Genomic DNA, 22,988 nt, shown 5'->3' with positions numbered 1-22,988 from the left:
GTTTTTATTCTTTTTGCTCTATTGATAAAATTGATAGTAGGAGAAGAGTCACATGCTTAGGATATGATTTTTGCAGTAAAATTTGTGAGGCAAAGATACATTTAAGCTTGATTGAACAAAGTTGAAATGCTAAGGAAGTTAATTATATTTTTTTATTGCACCATTCGTGATCTGGACTATGGATATTACTTGCTAACAATATTGAGTTTTACAGATTGGGTTTTGTTTTAGGAAATTGAAAGTGTTTTTCTTACTTTTTGTCATTATATGAATAAGATGTGAGTTGTTGAAAATGATGGATATGATAAATGGTATAGTTTGTGTGAGTGAAATTCTAATTGAGATAGTTGTGCGTTTAGTTTAGTGGTTAAAATGCATAATGGAAGAGTCAAATTGACTCCATATTCTCTTATTTAGAAATAAATTATTCAATGTATAAAAAATAAAATAGAATAATTTTTTGATCAATTTGATAAATTATAAAATTGTGCAAAAAAAAATATTTATTCAAAATCGTTGGTCGAGCAATTTTTTTTTGGACAAAATTCACTTAATTGAAATTTTGAAAAGTTTAGTTATTGGCTAAGTAATATCTTATTAACAAAATTCATTTAATTGAAAACCTGAGAGGTTTACTTAATAGACATGTGCTTAATTCAATAAGTAAACAAAGTCGTGGCCAGGGAGATGTATCTAAACCTTGAAAAATCATATTTTTAAATATTTTTAAATGATAAATTTATTTATGTTTCATTTATATTTTATCAACCTATTATACTGGAATGTTATTATAAGGTGATGAATGATAAATTTAAAATTTATTGTTATTTAAAATAAGTTGAAATGTATATGAATAAAAATATATGTGGTTAAGATTATGAGATGAGAAGTAGTGTGCTGTAGACATTTTTTTAGAGAGGAAATACTATGTTAATATGTTTAGGATATGTATTGAATTTGAGATTGTAAAGGAGATAATATGACTCAACTAATATTGGACTCACATGAGGATCATATAAGGTGGTTAGAGTGAAAAGAGATTTTATGACTTAGTCTGCAATGTGAACAAATATTGTATTTGGTAGGTCATGTGGATTCACTATGTCATATATTTCGTGTGTTTATGTATTTTTTTTAAAGCGTATAATGTCTTGTGATGATTAATTGGATGTTAAAAAAAATAAGAAATATTAAAAGAAAATTGAAAATCAAGAAAAAATTACATCTTGTTTAGAGTTAATTAAAAACCGATCAAAATTCTTTATTAAATTTAAATATTATATTATATATACAGTAAATTAAATATGTATATATAAACTGAATTAAATATATTTATATTTAAATATGAATGTAGTGTAATGGTTATAATACATGTATATTTATCAAAATATGATATTATAATTTTAATTATAAGGTTATAAAATTTATTTATGAATATAAGATAAATTTTAAATTATGTATATAATAACAATAATTGTAAAAGAATAAAAATACTTTTTATAAACTATTTAACCATTATTTGTTAAAAAAATAACAATTTTATATTAACAAAAAAAGTTAAAATCAATTTAAATAATACTACAAAATATTAGTTTAGTTTAATCTAAATTTTATATTAAATTAAAACTAAACCCAAAAAAAAAAAATCGTGTTTAAATTTTATTTTCATATAATTTTCTCGAAGAACTAAACTAAACGTAATCATAAAAAAGCTTCTTAAAATGCAAAGATTATTACGTTGATATCAAACACTCATGAAGCACTTGCTTAGATAAGCATTATTTTGAATTAAAATTATTGGATTACGAAAAAGAATTATGGAGTTGTAATTGTGAAACAATGTATGAGAAATAAAAGAAATCTTAACCATGGAAGGTTTTAACAGGACAAACGAAAATAAGAAAAAAATAGTTAAAAAATGTTGATATATTGAGAATGTTGTATTATATTACAATTATAATATTTTTTTTACTAAAATAGAATAATTAAATTGCACCAAATTATAATTGTAAACCGTATCTTTAAATATGATGATGTTAAAGTAACATTCTCCAAAAATAAATAGTTGATAAAATAAATAAAAAAGTATAATGAAATAAGTGTTGCATTTGCAGTTGCAGGGAAAGAGGTTTGAATAGAATAGTTATGAATATGAAGTTGTTGTTGTGGGATACAGCTTACATGTAACAGATTTCAGAGGCAGGTTTTGCAGAAAACGCGTTTCTTTCTGTTTCTGCATTCTAAATTATGTTTACAAAATATTTTTTTAATACAAAAATTATTAACTTATTTTTTTAATTTTTTCCTTTTGGTCAAACCTAATATGCACCTTATAATTTCAAGTTAATTTAGTTTTCTTTAACCAATAATTGACTATAATTTTATAATTAATGACTTTCTTTTCGGTCTTTATATCCTTGTTTATATATAACTTTTAAGCTCCGTTAAAGAAATTAAATGATATACTCGAAAACTCAGATTAATTAAAACCAACATATGTTGCAATTAAAAAGAGATATATAAAAAGTAAAAAAAAACTTAATCTATCTTTAAAATCAAATAAACCTAAATTCCATTTTTTTTAAGTTTAAAGATCAAATTCGTTTGATAAAAAAAAAATCAAATTAAAAACGCATTTGTTCTTAATGGTAATGCAAAAACACTATACCATAGACTAATATTTTTAGTTTGTAAAATATGAAATGAATTCAATTTATTTTCAAGATATTTTAAAAAATACTTATATTTTTATTAATTTATTTTTATGCATAAGGCGTATATATAATTATCCTATACAATCAATGATTTACTAATATATACATTTTTATATTAATAACCTATTTCTTTAACCTTACATTTTTATCATCTAAAAGATGAATATTTTCATTTAATTTGTTTTCTCTGTACTCTCTCTTCTCTTTTCTCGAGTTTCAAAACGTACCATTAATTTTTTAAATACTACATTTAAAGAATTAAAATATTTCTTTTAAATTGTTGTTAATTTCCAACATTAAATTAAAAATAAAAAACTTATTTTTAAACTTAAGCAACTAAAAAAATAAATTTAAAGAATAAAAGTAAACTTCATTTTGAGTTTCAGAAAAAAAAATCATAATTACTCTTTTAAATTATTTATAGAATAGAACTCACCTAACTTGTAAAAAACTACCAAGTAGTATTTCCCATTTTCATATTATTTTATTGCTACCAACTTTTGTAAAGAAGTTATTGTCTAGTAGCTTCCATTTTCATGCTTCATCACTATAAGTACTCACCTTCTTCAGAAGCCTCTTAAGAAGAATTGAGACACAGCTACAATAGAAGAAAAGCAAAATGAAGCTTCTCTTTGCTACTCTACTACTTTGTTCTCTTCTTCTGAGTTCTTCTTTCTTGGAGTCAGCCATGGCCTATGAAGAATCATGTAAGATTTTCAGTTACTCCTTCATAATATAAGAACTATGGTGTTTGAGTAAATATATATTTTCAAACTTGGTTTGATGTGTGTGTTTTGGTGTTGATGGTAGCTTATTGCAGCAGCAAGTGTTCGGACAGGTGCTCTGCAGCAGGGGTTAAGGATAGGTGTCTGAAGTACTGTGGAATATGCTGTGCAGAGTGCAAATGTGTTCCTTCTGGAACCTATGGGAACAAGCACGAGTGCCCTTGCTACAGGGACAAGCTCAACAAGAAGGGCAAGCCCAAATGCCCTTGATTCCTTCAACTCACAGAGATAGAGTGTGTCTATCTTAGTTGTTATATGTTAAGGTTAATGTTACGTGTTATATGTGTCAGCTATTCCTAAGCATGTGTTGGGATTCTTGTTCTTATCTAAACTTTAATTTTCCAATGTATGTTGGATGTTAGATCTGAATCCGAATAAATTACACATTCTGCAGAAACCTGTTCTTCTCAGTTGGGACTCTTGAACCTCACAATCATGCCATGAACAATTTGCATTTGATTATGTGTTTAAACTATTAGTTAAAATTTTATAACCATTAATCCATGTGCTTGATGGAGATTTAAATTTCATGTTAAGAAAGTGAAGTGTTTTGTTTTTTCTTATTATATAATAACTGATGATGCATGTATAGAACTATGAAAGAAACATTTTCTTAATACCTGGGATTCTCGCATGTGATTCCTAGATGGAAGTTCAAAATTTAAAGCACCGTGGTGATGTCACTGCGCACTTGCACGCATGTGACATGTCTGTAATATTATAGTAAAAACAACCCAAACAAGCTTCCCATCTTACTACAATGTCCTTTTTTCCCCCTTTCTCTCTCAGATACTAAAACGAATTTATGATATTTTTATTTTTCAGTTAACTCTGAAAAATCCTCTTACAAGGGATCTAGGTGTGCCTAATGAGATATTAATGAAGGTCTAGTATGGGTGGAAACGTGTCACCATGACCAATAAACAGAGAACACTATACCTCAATAATTTCTAAAGTACACAACACAAGTTTGTATTCTTTTCAGATGTTGGGCTATTGGTTTGTGTTTTGGTGGGATCATGTGAGTGTTGCATCAGTGGAGATTGCAATGATGTATATGTTGATTTCATGATGTCAAGATTCAAACTCTTCAAAGTTTAGTCGGGGACACCTACTATTCTCAAATATCATACATGCCCAATTGTATACCATTGATATGTTTTATATGTAATGTTTTTTTTTCTTTTGAGATCTAAAAAACTATTGAGAGAACTCGTCTTCTTCTTTTCTGTCGGTTGTATTACTCTTCAACTTTCTTCTTAAACTTTCTTTTTAGCCTCTATTTTCTCAGTCTTCTAGTGATTCTCGAATGGGCGTGCCTGAGGGTATTTCGACCTTCAAGTCAACAAAGAGATTCGACACTCGATTGTCAGAGCACCGTAGTTAATGATGCATCTTATTCTTAGAATGTGATATTTATATTACCTTAATGAGTTTTCCTTATTGGGCTGAATTAGAAAATTGGGTCGCGATCAAGATCGCATTACCTAGCTTCTAATCATGGATTAATTTCGCTGACTTTGCTTAAGCATTGTTAGACTTATGCTATCGGTCGACACAATGGACGTGAACTTTAGGTCGGTCGACCCAATAATAGGACCAAGACATAACATTGGTCGTTCAGTCTTTATTAGTACATGTAATTATTTATATACATTATAAAATCATTTTTTCAGTTGTAATTTTGTATAGATTATGATATTTTTTTCACATTTCAGAAATAATATTTAAAATGAAAATAAAAATGACAAAGAAGGAAACGTACTAAATGAAACTCCTTTAAGATATAGGTATTTCCTCATGTACTCTCGTGATTTCTTCCTCCACCACCTTCATGAAAGAAAAGTTCAAATGGTTGATGTAATGTATTTTCATATTGTACAATTGTAAAATGTATTACATTTTAAATTATGCAATTCATAACATATTTTTGGATTTCATAATTATATTTTCAGATTGGGTGTTATGGAAATAACTCATGGATTTTACTATTTGAAAGTTAAAATTTCATTATTCAATTGCACAATTTATAATTGCACCATTGAAGTACAACAATAGACGTTGAATAAATAATAAAACACAAAGGACAAAATCAGCATTTTAAAAAAATGGCGCTAGAGGAAAATAAAGGGGTGGAAGAAGAAACTAGTAGAAATCACAAGCTGAAGGCCCAAGAAAAGCCCGTTACCTTAGATAAAAAAAAATAATTCAACTCAAGGTTTAACTTTTTTTCATAATAATTTAATTATATAATTTTCAAGTCACAATTACGCTAAATATTGAACAAAAGAGCTTTAGTTTGTTTTTTTTTAATTATAGTCTCTTTTTTTTCACACAGCTTTGGATAATTTGTAGAAGTTAGGGATGATGATTCAAAGAGTGTTATCCATTTCTTCAAAACAATTATTTAACTTCTTGAGGGAAGAAACAGAGAAAATATAAATAATATTGCATTTTTTATTTAAATAATGATGAAATAAAAGAAAACTAATTTTCAAAATATGAATTAATTTAATTCAAAATTTTGTTTCCTCCAAAAATGAATAATAGTTATATAGTTTTGAAATCCTATGATGCAGTGTTAATGTTGTTAGATATTGCAGTAACCTACACCGTGAATATTTGGGTTGTTGTTTTTAAGTGAAATGGCAAAGCTTAGATCCTGAATCGATTCAAACGATTAAAGAAGAAAGTAGCGACGAACTCAGACGCGTCGTATCGGTTGGAGAGAGATCTGGTGTGGGACTGGTAGTGAAGATGGAGAAGGGTAAGATTCAAGAGGTCATCGAACAGCAAGTCCTCACGGTGGCGCGCGCCTTCGAGGACAAGATCGACGATGAGATCGCCGCCCTTGATCGCCTCGACCCCGACGACATCGAAGCTATCCGTGAGCGCCGCCTTCAGCAGATGAAGAAGATGGCGGAGAACCGCTCCCGTTGGATCTCCCTCGGCCACTCCGAATATTCCGAGATTCCCTCCGAGAAAGACTTCTTCTCCGTCGTCAAGGCCAGCGAACGCGTCGTCTGCCACTTCTACCGCGAAAACTGGCCCTGTAAGGTTCGTACATACATACATACATCCTCACTCACCTTTTCATCGGAATTTGAATTGCCTATTACGTAGTTGAAAAGGAACATTCATGGTATTGTTCGCGATTCGCTTGCAGGTTATGGACAAACATTTAAATTTGTTAGCGCAGCAGCATATCGAGACTCGGTTTGTGAAAATCAACGCCGAGAAAAGTCCGTTTCTGGCTGAGAAGCTCAAGATCATTGTTCTTCCAACTCTTGCCCTCATAAAGAATGCCAAAGTCGATGATTATGTGGTATGTGTGTATACGAGGGCTGTGATATGTGTTTGCCAGGAATTTTGTTTTGGATAGGGTTTTTGCTATCTGTTTATTCATCAGTAATTAGTCCATATGTTGATGTCTTCTAATCTAAATTGTAATCTATTAGTTAATTGAGTATTACCCTGATTGTTTTAAAAATCATATCTATCATGAATTTGGATTGTTTGACACTTAAAGTAGTCCTATAATAACATTGTATAAAGGTTAAAATATTTAAGTTGTGTTTGTTTCTAAGTTAGAGCACCCTGAATGGGAATCAATTGTTAGAGTAGGGTTCCTGTTCAACAAGGTTTGGTAAGTGGGATTTTGGTAGATGGTCTATTTACTTATTTCAGTATATAGTCAGTGATTAGCAGTGTGAAGAGATTTTCTGTTATGACGACTAGTTTGTTCAATTTGTTCTGACTCTCTTGAAAAGTGTACTCTCACCATGAATTGTGAATTGTTGGTCATTTTAAAAGGTTTTACAATGATACTGGACAAAAGTTGAACTTTGAATTGTATGTTCAATTTTAGCTCAAGCAATTTAATAATGGTGGTCGTGTGCTATTTATTAGGTTGGGTTTGATGAACTTGGTGGGACTGATGACTTTAAGACAGAGGAGCTAGAAGAAAGATTGGCTAAAGCTCAAGTAATCTCTTATGAGGGTGAATCATCATTCAATCAGGGAAGGTCCAGTGCCAAAACCACAAGAACTGTTCGGCAGAGTTCAAGAGCAGACTCCTCAGATTCTGAGTAACAAGCATTTCCCGATGACTTTTATTTGCCATGCTCTCTCTTGCACTGGGATTTACACTCTAAATTCAGTCTTCGTGCCTTGTGTGTGTGTCTTCTGTCTGTAAGAATTCATCATGATTCTAGTTAGCACATATGTTCCTTGAGATCACCCCTTTTTATAGTATAATGTTTTTGAGATAAGTCACTTGATTATGCTATAACTTCATTCATCTTTGTTAATAATTTTATTTTATTAGTTTTGATATATATAGAGTGCTTTATTGTTGTGTTTTGCTAATGTGCTAATGTATTATACACGATACATGCTTGGTGTAGTGTCTACCTATAAAGCAAACTGGGAATTCTTTTAGTAGAAGCATTAAGATGGGAGATTAATCTAAATTTCGAAGTACTATTTTGTGGGAATTCTTGAAGTAGACACTTTATGATTGGAGAACCTGTAGCACTCTATGCTGGCAGTAATATCTTTTAGAACTATCATTATAGAGAAAAAAAGATCCTCCAAGGTTTACATTGTTCACTTTAATTAGTGCTATATCTAAGTTCTTCTAGGGTATTGAATTCTATAATATCTTAGTTCAGTCTTTTGTGACATTTTATCACAACAAGATAACCTTGCAAGAAAAAGAATTCAATCAAGAACAATATCATTTGAGAAAGGACATGCACAACAAAACCGCCACAAAGACAGGTGATCACAATAATATTCTTGTGTGAAGGTATTGATTACAAGATTGAAGTAAGATGACTCTAAAAAGTATTGTATTACTCAAGTATTAGTCCCTTTCAGCTGGCAAGGTGTTTTCATAGATAATATAATTGATTTACGTGTAATTTGGTTTTGAAACAATGGAGATATAAAGATTTTAAAGCTTTTTTTTTATTTTAATCGATTAAAACAAAGCTTATGGTAAAATCACTTTTTATATTAATTGATTAATTTATCGTTTTAATTAATGAAAACAGAATGACTTTAAATGATTTGAAACTTAAGTGATTTTAATTGATTATAACAGATAAAAAAAGTAGCAGCTCTAAATTTTGGGTAAATTTAATCCATTAATTTGTTATTTTAATTGATTAAAATTTCTTTAATACTTTTCCATCAAAGCTAATAACATTTTAAGACATTAAAACATTTTCTAATAAATTAAAACACAACTACAAACCTGATGTGCCTCCATACCACTTCGAAAGTCTACCAAATCAAGATAAAAAGAACTTACATGAAATTTAAAGTTCAAAACTATTATCCAATGCAAACTTCAATCATTCTTGACTTCGGATTTTCATCATTAAAATCATCAAATGGGTTAAAATCATCAAAATACACTTAATGTATACACAAATAGGACATACCTAATATTTACATAAATGAGTTATGGATTAATTAAGTTTTAAGTATTATAAATTTTTAGTATTTTTAATTGAGTTTTATTTTTTTTCTATTGACTACTTAAAATTTTATATTTTTTAATTAAGTCTTATTGTTTAATTATTTTATTAACTAGATGGCGTGGTTCTTCTCATTCAATCATCTGACTTACTTGTTTCTACTTGTTAATAAATGTGAGATTTTGTAAGTAATATAAAATAATGTCACAATTAATGTAAAATGATTAATAATGACTTTTTATCATTTTAATTGAAGAACATATAAGAACGGTTTCACAATAGTAGTGATTGGGACAATCCTTTAATTGTTATTGGGATTGACATGCAAGCTATCTAACATGTTTTCAAGGAGATTAATAAAAGTCATTTACTATTTTACGTTAATCGTAATATTATTTTTATATTAATCACACAATCTCATACTTGTTAATATATGAATAAATTAAAAACCATTTAACAATAATAAAAACTAATTTAAAAACTAATTTTTTTTAAACCCTAAAATAGTTTTTAATTTAGTTATATTAACTTAACAATAATCATTCTCACAACTTAATCAAGTCCACGAGCATAACCCAATCAAAATTGAATTGAAAAAAAAAACAAATAGATATTTGAGAAAAAAAAATTGTATATATCATTATAGATATTATTATTTAAATTTGCTGATAGTTATAATTTATAAGTAACTATAAATATTTGTATTTAATTGTTTGTTAATGATATTCTAAATGTAGAATATAACAATAAAAACACTTAGTAATTTATGTTTTTTAATTAAGTAATTCAAGATTTGAATATGATAGAGTGAACATAACATTGAGAGAAATAAAATCAAAAATCAAAAATCAAAAGAGTACGATCAATTCAGAAAGGAAAAATAATTGTTCTATGAATAACACTTGTGTACACAGACACATACACTTATGAATAACACTTGTGTACACAGACACACACTAAAAACCACCTCAGACTCAGTGTTTCTGCAAGACCCAAATACAGACACTGATAGTAATTGAAAACGAGGCCAACAAATACATATTTTTTTCACATCATCCGTTCTAAAACAACAAACAACAACTAATATATATATAACAACCCTAAGTAACTAAAACTCAGTCACATCATTTTCTAATCCCTCCTCCTTCTGCCTCTCACAGCAGCATTCAGAACCTTTTTTCCATGCAGACAGCTATTCAGTCTGCTATGATTGGATAAAATGATGTCACAAAGACTTTCATGCAAAGAGCCCTGCAATGGAAAACAAAAGCTTGAGCATGTATGCACCCCAATTGTACAAAAATCATAACAGTTTGGAGTACTATATGTTATTTTGTATAAAAAAAAGGCTTTCTTTACTTAACATAGATTCAAAATGTTTTGCTAGGAAAAAAAAAAGATTTTGTGGAACCATGTCAAACCTCAGTGAATTGCAAAGCTCTCTGAACAACGTAATTCCCATATTGATGCTGAACAAGTTGCAGAAAGTTAGGGCTCTTCATTATCTCCTCCACAATAATAGCAGTATTCTCAGTTCCGGAATAGTGTAAAAGATCTTCCACTACATTGCTGGCATACTTGTTAGTAGATAATCCAACATATTTATAGCGAAGTTGTGATACCAGCATTGCATTTATTTCCAATATCTTTCTTTTAACCAAATACTGCATCACATAATTTCTGTGAATAATAAAATGAATTAAAGGTTAAGAATTTATCAAAAGGGAACAAAATTAATGAGAAAAAAATGTTTATGAAGAAATTCTAGTCATACCCATATTGATCTTTTGCCAAGCCCTCAGCATTTGAGATTAGATTGTCGACCAAATCATAGAAAGCTGGAACATCATCATGCTGGATGCATTTTTGAATATTGCAACATCCACATCTATTTACTGCAATATCATAACAATTCTGGGCTACAACTTCCAAAATAGTCTGAAAGAAAGTTTTCCAATTAAGATCAAGCAATTCGTTATATAATGGATCAGTAAAAAACTAAGATTGTGGATTACATTTTTCTGCTCCGGTGGGAAAAGCTTCAGGCACTGTTGAATAACATAACCACCATTAAAATTTATCATAAGTGCAACAGTGATACACCTCATAGCATATGCAATTTGATTTATGCAGACTCGAAGTTGTTCATTCTCAAGAATCTGCTGGATAACACGACTTCTGTAGCAAGAATGAATTTTAGGTTAATTAGTAAAGGTTACATCAAATTCAAGCACAGAAATTTTAAGAGAAAAAAAAAGGGTATTATTTGTTCCTTACCCTTGATCATGAATGCACAAATCTTTCAGCTTTGACTGGTCAACAGTAAGCAAGAAGATGCATCTATCTTTTTGGGCATAGCTGATATTTCTTGATTGAAAAAGCTTCAGAATGACGAAATTTCCATAAGGGTGTTTCATTAACTCGTGCAAATGATACTTCAGTTCTTTCACTATCTGGAAGTTTTCTTGGGGCGTGGCCTGATCGATCTTCTGCTGAAGTAAACGAGATCCACGTGGATCTTTCGCCATTGAAACCCACTGAAGCTGTTCTTGATTATGATGTGTGCGTGGCCAAACCATTGTTTCACGGTTTCCTGGGCCTAAAACACCTTCAACAGGATGAAGAAGATGGCTTTGGTGCATGGAAACCCTAGCATTGGCATACTCAGTATTCCTCATGGACTGAAACCAATCTTCATGGTATTGGCTGGTCTCAGAATCATGGAAACCATTAAGATTCGACAAGTTCAGTGCTTCCATTTGAGACGCAAGACTTTGCTCTTCAGAATGCAGATTTCTTGGAGAAGAAAAGATTCCAACCTCCTCATTAGTGGGGCTTTGAACCACCTGCATGAAGAGAAAGGGATGATCTTCTACGTTTTGTGCCATTGCCAAATAAAACCACTGAGAGATTGTGAAAACAAATTGAACCTCATTGTTATATATAGATTATCTTTTCAGTTTGAATCATATCAAATATAATTATTCAAAATAGTTTCTGTTTTTCAAATGAATTTGTCTTGTTTATTGTTAAATCTGTATATTTTTTTTAAATAAGTGACATTCCTAGAAATATACATGATAAATAAATATATACTTTATATAACTAATCATTATAATAATTTTGTTAAAATAAAGAGCATATTATATATTTTAGGTAAATTAGAGTTATTGCTAATCAATCCAATTCGTAATTAATTAATTTAATCTTTTTATCAACAAAGGAATTTCTGTATATAATACCCAATTGAATAGGATATGAATATATATAAAGCTTTAATTTATTTTCTCTTGATATCTACTTTATATTTAGCTTTCCTCTCTCTTAAATACTGAACATGATACTAGAGTAGAATATTAATATCAGTAAACAAAATGAAAAATTAACATTAATTTTTTGAATAAGAGATAATATTGAAAAGGTATGAATTGAAGTTATAAAATTTGAAACAACAAGTTTGTACTGTTAATTTGTCTCTTTTCATAGCAAATTATTACTCTCCTTGACTCTTGCCGAGAATATTATTGAAATTAACAGAATTAATATTCTCACAACTAACACAGTATCTAAGAAAGTAGAAAAAAATGGGAATCGATTATTAGCATTTATAATTTCTGTTTTTATTTTTAAATAAATTGAGATTTTCTATATTTTTTAAATATGTTACATTAATTTATTTTTAAAAACTAAGACAAATTGGTCACAAATGGATAAAATATTCTTTGAAAATTGTATATCAGAGTGAATTAGTATGTATACCTTTAAATTTCATTTATAAACTGAAATAATTCTCTGAAATTTGTTATGATTATTATATATAATTTGTTATGATTATTATATATAAAAAAAACTTTCAAGATGTTACTTAATATCTCAAGTAAACTGAGACCTCAAGTAACCACAGTCATTTGCAATTACATGAAAAATATATTATTAAAAAAAATATAAAAATATGGAAGATTAAACCAAAACTCATATGTTAACAAAAACGATACATAGGTAGATATATCTATTAAAAAAGAATTCTAAGGAGAGACTAGATAGAAGTCTATTATACCAATGAAAGAATTCTCTATGAATAAATCTTAAATTAGTCAATTTATTATGATTATTATATAATAACTCTCTTTTTTATCAGCAATAGACAAATGAATTAAAGAGAACACTTTAGGATATCTCAACACATATACAAAGAAAGCTTACAAAACAACAAACATAAAGATTTAGATTGTTTTGACTCTTGTTTTAAGATAAGAAGAAAAAGCCTAAAATTAAAAAAGAGATGACTAGAAACATCACCAAAGAACAAGGACACACTCAAACAAACTTAACACCAACAACATTGTCTAGGATCCAAGAAGAACATCAAAACCATCTTAATTAAATTGTGTTTTTTTTTTTCAATTTCAAATGATCATAAAACTAAATAAAATAATAATAATAAAAATGTTGAAATAAGACTATGAATAATGCTGCGGTGATACCTGAGCAAACGAAACTTGATGCGTTGGGTTGATCTGATAAGAATGTTGGAAACCATAAGGCATTAATGGAAGCTCTTCCATGAACAATGGAGGGTTTCTTGAAGATGAAGGAACTGAATTTTCTGTTCTCTGCGTTCCACCACCTTCTTGCATGAAGGGAAAAGGATGATCATCATCGTTCATCTGCGCCATTCTCATCCAAAGTAAATTCAAAACAAGGTTCGTCACACATGTGTGTATATGTATATTTATAAGAGTATACTCTGGTAGAGTATCTTAGTATATAATTTCTCTTGTTATTTTTTAACGATATCTTTTGAATTATTTGTGGTTAAAAAGATATCCAAATATATATCTTTATCTTTTCTTTACAAATGTAGTTATTTAGTTTCTGTTTTTAAAATCAGTATATTCTTTAAGAAAAACAAAATTTCTTGGTTGTTATTAGATATAATATTATTAATATTTTTGAAAACTTAAAAATATAGTCAGCAAGTCGATTTTATACTGTCTTATATTAAGAAATGTAGTGTTGAAAGTGACATCTATATACCATTATATTCCATGTTAATTTTGTACATACCATAATTTTACACTTAATTAATTGTCATTTTGTATCTACCCTATTCTTGATATACATATATAAATTTAGCTCCAATTATTCAATACTAGTAAAAATGTGTGTTATCGTACTTTTGTGTCTAGGATAATAAAAAAATAGTTAACAAAATTTAAAAAGTAATTATAAATTATAATAGTTACCATAATAAAAAAAACACTTAGATTATATAAGAAAAAAAACAAGAAAATGTGTAAAAAAAGCAGTTACAAAAGTGAATATATTAGTTTTATTAATTGGTTGTATTCTACCGATGCTGATAAATTTAAATTTTAAAATCTCTTGTAATATTTTAATCTTTATATAGTTATTTTTGTTATTAAAGAAAAATTGTTTAGTCTTAGATTTTGTTCCTATATTTTTGTTCTCATTTTGTTATCATCTTGAAAGCTTATAACTAAATATTTATTTTACTCAAATCCTGCTTTCATAAAGATTTTAACTTAGGATAAAGTTTGTTTGAGACTCTAATAACCTAAATCTAAAAAACAACTATTTGTTACTATTTTTAAAAATAAAATATTATATTATATTAAGAATACAGTTATTATTTTCTACCAATATAACTAACTGACACTCCTTCCAAGGCTCACTCAGGTCAGCGGAAGATATTCTTACCTGAATTAAATTTATTTGATTAGTCAAAAATATTCTTCAAAATATTTACATAAATTTTCTTGGAAGTTAGAGAGTAACATGATATTTTTACCATAAATGCATTTGTCTTATTTAATAAAAGGTAACATGATTTATTTTAGTGAACAGATTAATTTGGGAAAGTTATACTCTCATCTCTCCCACCGGAGTAATTTCATGGAAATTTAACTAAAAAAACAACAGAATGATTGATTTTCTTGGAAATAATATATTTTTAGACTAGATTATACTTTTGGATATAACTTTTTCAACGGTTATTTTTTAAAAAAACATTGCAAACAATAAAATAATTCAAATCATAAGTGAATATATAGTGATATTTTTTATCAGAAAAAAAAATAATAAATAAAAAAAAATATATATATATATATATATATATATATATATATATTTTGATCATATCATACTCTTGTCATGTTTTTGTAAGCTTTGTAACGGAAATTGCCAAAATAAACCATTTTAAAAACTTAAAATGGAATAAATTGAAATGTTTAAAAGGTTGAAGAACCAAACTCAGTATAAAAGATCAATTAAAAAACTAAAAGTATGATTTAACCTTCAAAATTTTATAACTTATAAAAAGTATGTTGGTACTTGAAAGTATATGTATTTGATAGATTATTTTAAGAAATATTTTGATAAATTCGATAAATTTCATACTAATGAATATCACATATTCTGTTAGTTGTAATCTCATTTTACGGCTAGATTTACTTACCAACATTGACAATTTGCTTCCAAGAAAATGACTTAGTTATCTTTAAATGGTTGCGTATAAGTGGAGTGTGACCATAAAATAAAATGAACATTACACTCAGGAGGATGCTATGTAATTACTTGCTATTCACAACACAATCTACAACCTCCCAGGGGTTTAGTCTCAAAATTGTGGTCATGCTGATAAAAGGTCAAAGACCATTATATCAACATTGAAGTCTAATTCCCACAAAATCCTTGCACAGATAACCAAAGGTGCAAGCATAGACAATAAATAACTGGTGCAATTTCTTGTTGCTGCAATCACACAGCTTATCTAACAACAGCACACAAGCTGGCAATGGCTTGCTACTTTCATATGCTTCACCAATCCAGCCAATGTAATATGTATGCTCTCAATTTTAGGATGTGACAAACAGCCAACAAGAAACTCGTGTACAACTCCATCCACAACAATCCAACTACTTCCTGGTTGCTTCTTGATTCCCTTCTCTTTCATTTCTAGCCGCAGCTCCGAGACATCACTCCATTGATTCTCAGATGCCAGTGCATTTGCCAGCATAACATAGCCTGCAGAATTATCTGGGTCCACTTCAACAAGCCTCCTGGAGACCTCTTGGGCCAACTCAACTCTAGAATGGAGCAAGCAGCCTCCAAGCAAAGCACCCCAGACAAAATTGTTAGGCTTGAAAGGCATGGAAATCACAAACTTCATAGCTTCTTCTATGCATCCTACTCTTGCAAGAAGATCAATATAACAAGCACAATGCTCCAATGTAAGAGTAGGGGAAAAGGACACTTCTCTGAATATCTGGCGTCCTCTTGCCAACAATCCAGAGTGGCTGCATGCACTTAAAGCACCAAGAAACGTTCCAGCATTGGGTTGTAAGCCAAATTCTGGCATTCTGTAGAAAAGTCTCAATGCATCCTCTCCTTCACCAGATACTGCAAGACCCATAATCATCGCATTGAATAAGACCACATCTTTGCTGACTGTATGCTCAAAAACTTCCTTTGCCTTATCCAAATTGCCACATTTTGAATACATGTCAATTAACGATGTGGCGAGAATCTGGTTTGAGGCAATGGTGTCTTTATGTCCTAGAGATATTAGGTGATCGTGAACCCAACTTCCAAAACTCAAATCACCAATTTGAGCACAGGCTGAAAGCACACTAACCATTGTGATATGGTTAGGTGTAGTGGCTAGTTCTTCCACCATCACACGGAAAAGACTTAAACCCTCCACAGGATAACCGTTTCGAACATATGTACTAATCATAGCATTCCAAGGAATCACGCTTCTTTTTCCTATTGCAGAAATTCGATCAAACCCTTCTCTACTCTTCTCAACCTTCCCCCATTTACCGAACAAATAAACCAGCGCAGTGTTAACTGAATCACAGTAAGTTTCTCTAGTACTCACTCCATCGTCAATCAATTCTGAAAGAATGTTAATCCATTTCTCAATTTTTGGCATCTCAAGGCTAGAACAGGCTGATAAAACACTGACCATAGTATCACTTTGGGGAAGCAAGTTCTGCCCAACCATCACATGGAAAAGCTGCAAAGCCTCCTCACTCTGTCCAGAGTGAGCAAAACCAGTGATCAAGCTAGTCCAACAACTGACTACCCTTTTGTCAGGAATTTCATCAAACACTTTACGGGCAGATGCCAAATGGTTATGGCCTTTCGCATACACAGAAACCAAGCCATTGCAAACAGAAGAATCAGAGAGCAAACCCATCTTCTGAATGTGGGCATGAATCTGTTTTACATAACGGGGATCTTTGGACCGAAAGCATGCCTTAAGAAGGAAAGAGAAGGTCAAGTCGTTGGGCGAAAGTGGACGCCGTTTCAAATCGTTGAACACGGAAAAGGCGTGAAAAAAGTGACCCTCTTGGGAGAGGACTCTGATGATGGCGTTGAAAGGGAAGATGTTTGGATTTTGGAGATGGTTAAAGACGCGAAGAGCAATGCGTGATGGGTAGTGCCCAATGAGGCGCGTGGCAACGAGGTTGTCTTGGTGTGCACCAAGTTGGAAAATGCGTGTGTGGATTTGGTGAAGGTAAGAATACGGAAGGTTGCCTTGTAGGAGGGTAGCGAGGTTGGTGGGTTCTGCAATGGAAGATGAACAGCGAGAGTGAAGAAGTGCAACGATGGGTTTGAACTTTTGAGTGGTGAGAACGACCAACTCATGAGACAGTTGGAACATCGTTGTTTGATTCAATTTTCATTTGAAGTACGTTGCAACTGTTACATTTTTTTATGAACATTGCATGCAAAGAAAGATGTACAGAAAATGTCAATAACTTGAATTGGATAACTGGAATTGACTATGAACCTTTCTATCTGGCATTCATTTAAGGTTCACAATCACAAATTCTATAATCTGAATCTTAATGGATATTCATATAAAATATTCAAATTCATCAAATATGATTTAATAAATATTTGCTTAATTAACACAACAATAAGTTATAAATTTAATATTAATATACATGATATCGTATGAATATGAATGTGAATTTATTTATACTCAATTTTTTTACATCTGTAACTATAATCAATCACATATCTCTCCCTTTGTCATCACAAATCCAAACTTTTCACTTCTTGCTCTTCGAATGAAGGACAAAAACTGCTTCAAAAAACACTATTATGACAAATTATAACAAATATTTTTTTTTTATTTGAAAAAACCTACCTCCAATGGTTGACATAAAATGGGTATATATTTTTTTAGTTGAAAATACATTTTCACGGTATATATTGAGATAAAATGGGTACAAAGAGAAAAATGAATGATAAATAACAGATTGTCTCTATTAATTCATATAATCTTATGGATATGATTGAACCAACTTTATAAAAGAATTTTGGAGACAAAAAATTACATAAATTAAAACTAATTAATGTATAAACTAATTTATGAAAACATTTTCAAATAGCCTCTATTTTTTAACTTATAAATAAATTAATTATAACTTAAATAAAATTCATTTTATTCCTTTTTCTTATTTTTCCCTTATAAAATCAATGCGAAAAAACTTGTCTAAGTAAACACACAGTAACTTAAGACTTATGATATAAAAAGTTACAATTGGCATGTCAATGAGCTTATTTTTCTTACAAAAATAATAATTTCAGAGACTCAAACATGAGACGAGTAGAAATATAAAATCTACATCACCTAACAAATAAATTGGTACCGCATAACAACATTTCCATATTCTATAGCATGTAATATCTTCGATCCTACTGTTGGTCTGACACTAGAAGAGACTGAGATTTGGTACGTGCCAGGAATGCAAGGCTGCACAATAAGCACAGATAACTCCTTAGCAGAAGTGATCAGTACTTGAGTCTGTATCATAATCTCCTCTTGTTGAAAGCAAAATTCTTGTTGGAAATACACGTCTATATATACAGATTGAACCACTGAATAACTTCATTCAAGCAATTGGTTGACTGCCAGAGGCATCATTCTCAGCATCACTTGTCAAGGAAAGCAAATCCATCAACTCCATTCTACACTCCAGGCCTCTAAGATAGTGTCCCAGCAGCATGCACCTGTAGGGGGTTGTCAGTAAGAAAATGTCAGTTTCTCATCAACAACAAACATGCACTCATAACTAATGGTGAAGATTCCAAATTTCGAAACATTTTTTATCCCCTTTTACCAGTATTAACCCTTTTTACTAGTTCTTGCATAATACATAAATATAGAACAATACATATATGGAAATGAAGGAATGTGATCAAAAGCAGGGAGGAACTAACCAAAAGAGGAGGCGGGCAAGATAGTCCCGAGTCAATGAAATAACAGGCTGAAAATGAAGAGCAGAGTTCTCGACAACCTCAGCACAATCCTCATTGCCAACATTTGTTGCCCCAACTGTTGTATTTTCTGACATGGTTGAAGGTTTAGAATGCATTTTAGGAGAAAGGGTAGCAAGGAGACCATGGATAACAGAGAGGATGGTTTCCTTAAGCTCAGGGGTTGAAAATTCTGAAAGCTGAGCTACCTGCTCATTAGCCGCACACCCAACTAAATTAATAATATGAATTAAAAATAAACTGAAAAATATAGTTAAATGAAGTAGGCATCCACAATTTGATAATGCTATGATTAACAAGGAATACAAGAGAACGTGCTTCTTCAAATGTTTTTAATGAATACTTCAGTTCGTCACATCATCAAACGCCCAGTGTAGCAATGGAAAAGAATATAAGTATTGAGGACGAAGAGGCATAAAGTTATAATAATCTTACAATGCACAATTAGAATCCTATAATTCGATAAATTCAGCTAACAATTGATTCATATCATAAGATGAATCTCAGGATTCTGTATCTTACTACACAAGAATGAATCTAAGCAATTTTGTATCATGGATATGAATTACACTATTCATTTTCTTTTTTCTCATGAAAATAGAAAGGAATTGAAGGAGAATTTTTAAACATACAATATCTGACTATTATTCCACTGCTCTATTTGTCACTCATTCATTCAATACATGTGCTCTATTAGGCAATTTCTTTGCTTTATTTCCATTCTTCTAAAAGAAAGGCTTCACAAACTCAAATATACTAATAATTTTGTTCTACCTGTTTCTAGTTTAAATTATTATATTGAACATTATATATCATCTACATGATATATTTAAAGTAAATATTCATCATCTATCTCTAAACCTTACAATGTGATGAAATTTATGCTCCAAGATTATGATTCAAAAGTTAGTTTTACAACTCACAATTTGAATATCAATTTGACAACCTTCAGAACAACAAATAACCTTTCACCACTTAGGTTCAGTTAAATGAATAAAAAGATTTTCAAATATATCATTGATAGTATTTTAATATAAGAGAGAAAAACAACTTGACTGAATACGAAAATAATTATATCAGAAAAAATCCTGTTCATGGTTAAGAGAATGAGCCACAGATAACAGAGCAAAAAGCACTAAAGGAGAGAATAGGTCCAAATGCAAGGAAACTCGGAAATTCCAGAAAAGGGGAAAACCTGTTCAGGTTGAAGAGATCTCAAGTAATCCAATAAATCATTCTTTTCCTCTCCGACAAATTGTTGCATTTGAAGAGCAGCACTTTTCCTCTTTACTTCATGTAACTCCTTTAAAAGTGTCCCGCAAAATGAAAAAGAAATCCAAATGAGAAAAACAAGCTAAATGTATTGCAGACCTATATGCAATTAAGGATCTTGAATGCAAATCAATCATTATCAAGCACAAAAACAAAAGAGAACACGAATCAAAGGATGAAGCATACCATAAAATATGCGACAATAAAGAATTAACAATGTATTGCAGACCTATATGCAATTAAGGATCTTGAATGCAAATCAATCATTATCAAGCACAAAAACAAAACAGAACATGAATCAAAGGATGAAGCATACCATCAAATATGCGAAAATAAAAAATTAACAGTGTACAATACAAAATACATTTCACAGGCCATTCAAGGCTTCATGAATCCCATGCTTATTTCTTTCAATTCAAATATCAACAAGACGATCCCTAATTTTTACAAAGTACCTTTTTCATGGAAGACAAACGAGATTGCAAATTGAAAATATATTGTTGAGCTTCTGCAGATATTTCACCAAGGTCTTGAATGTCAACATCCTCATGAAGCTTTTCAACTTTGGAAGACAAATTCTTATTTCTACCAAAGTCAATTACATTTACACTGTCATGCATTAACCCTTGTAAGTCCACTTTCGTACTTTCTGCCTTTAGCTTCTCTATATCAAACATATCAAGATTCTTCTCAAGACAAAGCCTATATTCAACATTGCGTAGTGTATACCTGCAATAGATGAAAAAAACTTTTCATGCTCCCTCTATGTAAACATTAATAGGTCATGCATAAAAACTTAATACAATAACATTCTTTAGAAATTTCAAATAATTTGGGACACTTGTCAATGTATATTCATCCAAGCTGTTGGACAATATCCCCACCCCCCTTTTCCAAACGGCTAATCCATTTATGTACACAAGTGTTGAATCAGAGACACTAATTACGGGTTTCAAGAGAGTAAAATACATAACAGATTTTAAGGTAAACAATAATGCTAAAACAAAAACAATACCCCCAAGGGCACCACATAGAAAATATATAATTGAACATACCCAGTCATCATTGAAGAAATCAGCAACTTGGAGAGGGGTTCCCACAAGGCCTCAATAACAACGTGAAATTGATCAGATGGAAGCAAGCCCAGCATTCCAGATATAGTCCTTTTCATGGCATCAGCTGTCGTTGGTGGCACATCTTTCTGGATGTGGCTAACATCCAACGGTTCTATCTCTTGTATCAACTCAGTGAGCACTGATTTCTACAAGTACAACACTCAATAGTCAAATTCGTTATTTTACTTTACAAACATCCTGAATCAATTTACGCATCTATAGAAATCTCGGATGAAATGTCACTCCTTTTCCACTCTCTAAATGTTTTTAACAGTACCCTGTGAAAGGGCTTGTGTAAAAGAGTTCAAGCCAGGAAATTAGGAAACGAAATAGTTAAAAATTGAACTCTGCAATCAAATTCGCACTCCAATAGAAGGGGGGAAATTAATCAACCACATGAAGAGAAGATATGCTAACAATAACAATAGAATTATTTACGAGGGAATAAAGAATGGAAAAGGAAAAGGGTACCTTGGAGTTGGAGGTGAAATCGTCGAAAGAGTGGGAAGAGGAAGCAATAAAGGGGGAACGAAGTTTTGTGTGAGAGAATGAAAGAGAAAGAGAGGGGCGAAAGGGTGAAAGAGAAGGGTGGCGACGGAGAAGAGGAAGAGAAGAAAAGGAGAGGATGGAGGAAAGGGTTGCCATGAGGAAGACAACCACCAACACCAACTCTTCCTTCCCTTCTCTCTCTGTGACTTTGTCTTGCAGCCACAATAAACACGAAATAGAGAGTAAATGTATGTGGGTGATAAAAATAAGGAAAAAAGGTCAAAACAACAAACACAGAATCCACCAATCGAAAACTAGAAGCACATTTTCGTTTTCTTAGGTCTCATTGTCTTCTTTCTGATGCCTCTATGTTCTAATTAATATTATTAACATCAATGTTTTTGTTTGAATTGATCACAGAAAGCGAAAAGTTAGACAACAGAATTCAGATTCAGATTGTTTAAACAAGATGAAACAAAACGAAAATAAATAAATTTATTTACGATTTTAATATTAATTTTTAATTATTTATTGCCATATAGTAAACATAAATAATAATAATTGATGATATAATTAATTTTGTAATATAAATATTTAAATTATGAATATCAATAAAATATTTATATATATGATTAAGTCAAATAACACTTCTTTAGCTTTCTATTTATAAAAGTGAAAAATATTTATTTTTTAAAGTTGTGTTTTTCCTTTTATCTTTCACTAAGAACAAATAAAAAATAACGAAAGCTTTCTTTATATTTCCGAGCATTTTTTGAATTTTCACCTTTTTCCAAAGTGAGGGTAAGTGTT

General features: G+C 30.5%; 5 protein-coding genes across 5 annotated transcripts; 2 read left to right on the top strand and 3 right to left on the bottom strand.

Moving 5' to 3' along the window:
- The first annotated feature begins 3,261 nt into the window (after positions 1–3,261).
- On the top strand, positions 3,262–3,896 carry LOC137828437 (Gibberellin-regulated family protein). Its single transcript, XM_068635018.2, has 2 exons — positions 3,262–3,421; positions 3,525–3,896. Exons 1-2 carry the CDS (start codon positions 3,334–3,336, stop codon positions 3,707–3,709), a joined length of 273 nt encoding a protein of 90 aa, XP_068491119.1. The 5' UTR covers positions 3,262–3,333; the 3' UTR covers positions 3,710–3,896.
- Positions 3,897–6,071: 2,175 nt separating this feature from the next.
- On the top strand, positions 6,072–7,834 carry LOC137827979 (thioredoxin domain-containing protein 9 homolog). Its single transcript, XM_068634363.2, has 3 exons — positions 6,072–6,556; positions 6,666–6,824; positions 7,409–7,834. Exons 1-3 carry the CDS (start codon positions 6,257–6,259, stop codon positions 7,589–7,591), a joined length of 642 nt encoding a protein of 213 aa, XP_068490464.1. The 5' UTR covers positions 6,072–6,256; the 3' UTR covers positions 7,592–7,834.
- Positions 7,835–9,892: 2,058 nt separating this feature from the next.
- LOC137827972 (putative pumilio homolog 8, chloroplastic) lies at positions 9,893–11,875 on the bottom strand. Its single transcript, XM_068634358.2, has 5 exons — positions 11,263–11,875; positions 11,001–11,163; positions 10,760–10,923; positions 10,407–10,665; positions 9,893–10,236 (listed from the first exon to the last, which is right to left on the bottom strand). Exons 1-5 carry the CDS (start codon positions 11,871–11,873, stop codon positions 10,117–10,119), a joined length of 1,317 nt encoding a protein of 438 aa, XP_068490459.2. The 5' UTR covers positions 11,874–11,875; the 3' UTR covers positions 9,893–10,116.
- A 3,600-nt stretch (positions 11,876–15,475) lies between these two features.
- Positions 15,476–17,824, bottom strand: LOC137828978 (putative pentatricopeptide repeat-containing protein At3g08820). Its single transcript, XM_068635765.2, has one exon. It carries the CDS (start codon positions 17,675–17,677, stop codon positions 15,779–15,781), a length of 1,899 nt encoding a protein of 632 aa, XP_068491866.1. The 5' UTR covers positions 17,678–17,824; the 3' UTR covers positions 15,476–15,778.
- Positions 17,825–18,518: 694 nt separating this feature from the next.
- On the bottom strand, positions 18,519–22,585 carry LOC137828242 (MAR-binding filament-like protein). Its single transcript, XM_068634725.2, has 6 exons — positions 22,161–22,585; positions 21,630–21,835; positions 21,030–21,303; positions 20,498–20,605; positions 19,246–19,490; positions 18,519–19,035 (listed from the first exon to the last, which is right to left on the bottom strand). Exons 1-6 carry the CDS (start codon positions 22,332–22,334, stop codon positions 18,918–18,920), a joined length of 1,125 nt encoding a protein of 374 aa, XP_068490826.1. The 5' UTR covers positions 22,335–22,585; the 3' UTR covers positions 18,519–18,917.
- Positions 22,586–22,988: the final 403 nt, after the last annotated feature.

This window comes from Phaseolus vulgaris, chromosome 7, assembly GCF_051622355.1.
Source record: "Phaseolus vulgaris cultivar YP4 chromosome 7, ASM5162235v1, whole genome shotgun sequence".
Taxonomy (NCBI): Eukaryota; Viridiplantae; Streptophyta; class Magnoliopsida; order Fabales; family Fabaceae; genus Phaseolus; species Phaseolus vulgaris.
Note: the sequence above shows the minus strand (reverse complement) of the source record. Positions and strands in the feature narration are given on the sequence as shown.

Coding starts and splice junctions, on each gene's coding strand:
- LOC137827979 (XM_068634363.2), top strand. CDS start 6,257: ATGGAGAAGGGTAAGATTCAAGAGGTCATCGAACAGCAAGTCCTCACG. Junction 6,557..6,665: donor GCGAAAACTGGCCCTGTAAG/GTTCGTACATAC, acceptor ATTCGCTTGCAG/GTTATGGACAAACATTTAAA. Junction 6,825..7,408: donor CCAAAGTCGATGATTATGTG/GTATGTGTGTAT, acceptor GCTATTTATTAG/GTTGGGTTTGATGAACTTGG.
- LOC137828437 (XM_068635018.2), top strand. CDS start 3,334: ATGAAGCTTCTCTTTGCTACTCTACTACTTTGTTCTCTTCTTCTGAGT. Junction 3,422..3,524: donor CATGGCCTATGAAGAATCAT/GTAAGATTTTCA, acceptor TGTTGATGGTAG/CTTATTGCAGCAGCAAGTGT.
- LOC137827972 (XM_068634358.2), bottom strand. CDS start 11,873: ATGGCACAAAACGTAGAAGATCATCCCTTTCTCTTCATGCAGGTGGTT. Junction 11,164..11,262: donor TTGTGCATTCATGATCAAGG/GTAAGGAACAAA, acceptor TTCTTGCTACAG/AAGTCGTGTTATCCAGCAGA. Junction 10,666..10,759: donor TTGGCAAAAGATCAATATGG/GTATGACTAGAA, acceptor TATTATTCACAG/AAATTATGTGATGCAGTATT.
- LOC137828242 (XM_068634725.2), bottom strand. CDS start 22,334: ATGGCAACCCTTTCCTCCATCCTCTCCTTTTCTTCTCTTCCTCTTCTC. Junction 21,836..22,160: donor ATTTCACCTCCAACTCCAAG/GTACCCTTTTCC, acceptor TTGTACTTGTAG/AAATCAGTGCTCACTGAGTT. Junction 20,606..21,029: donor GTTTGTCTTCCATGAAAAAG/GTACTTTGTAAA, acceptor ACACTTTTAAAG/GAGTTACATGAAGTAAAGAG.
- LOC137828978 (XM_068635765.2), bottom strand. CDS start 17,677: ATGTTCCAACTGTCTCATGAGTTGGTCGTTCTCACCACTCAAAAGTTC.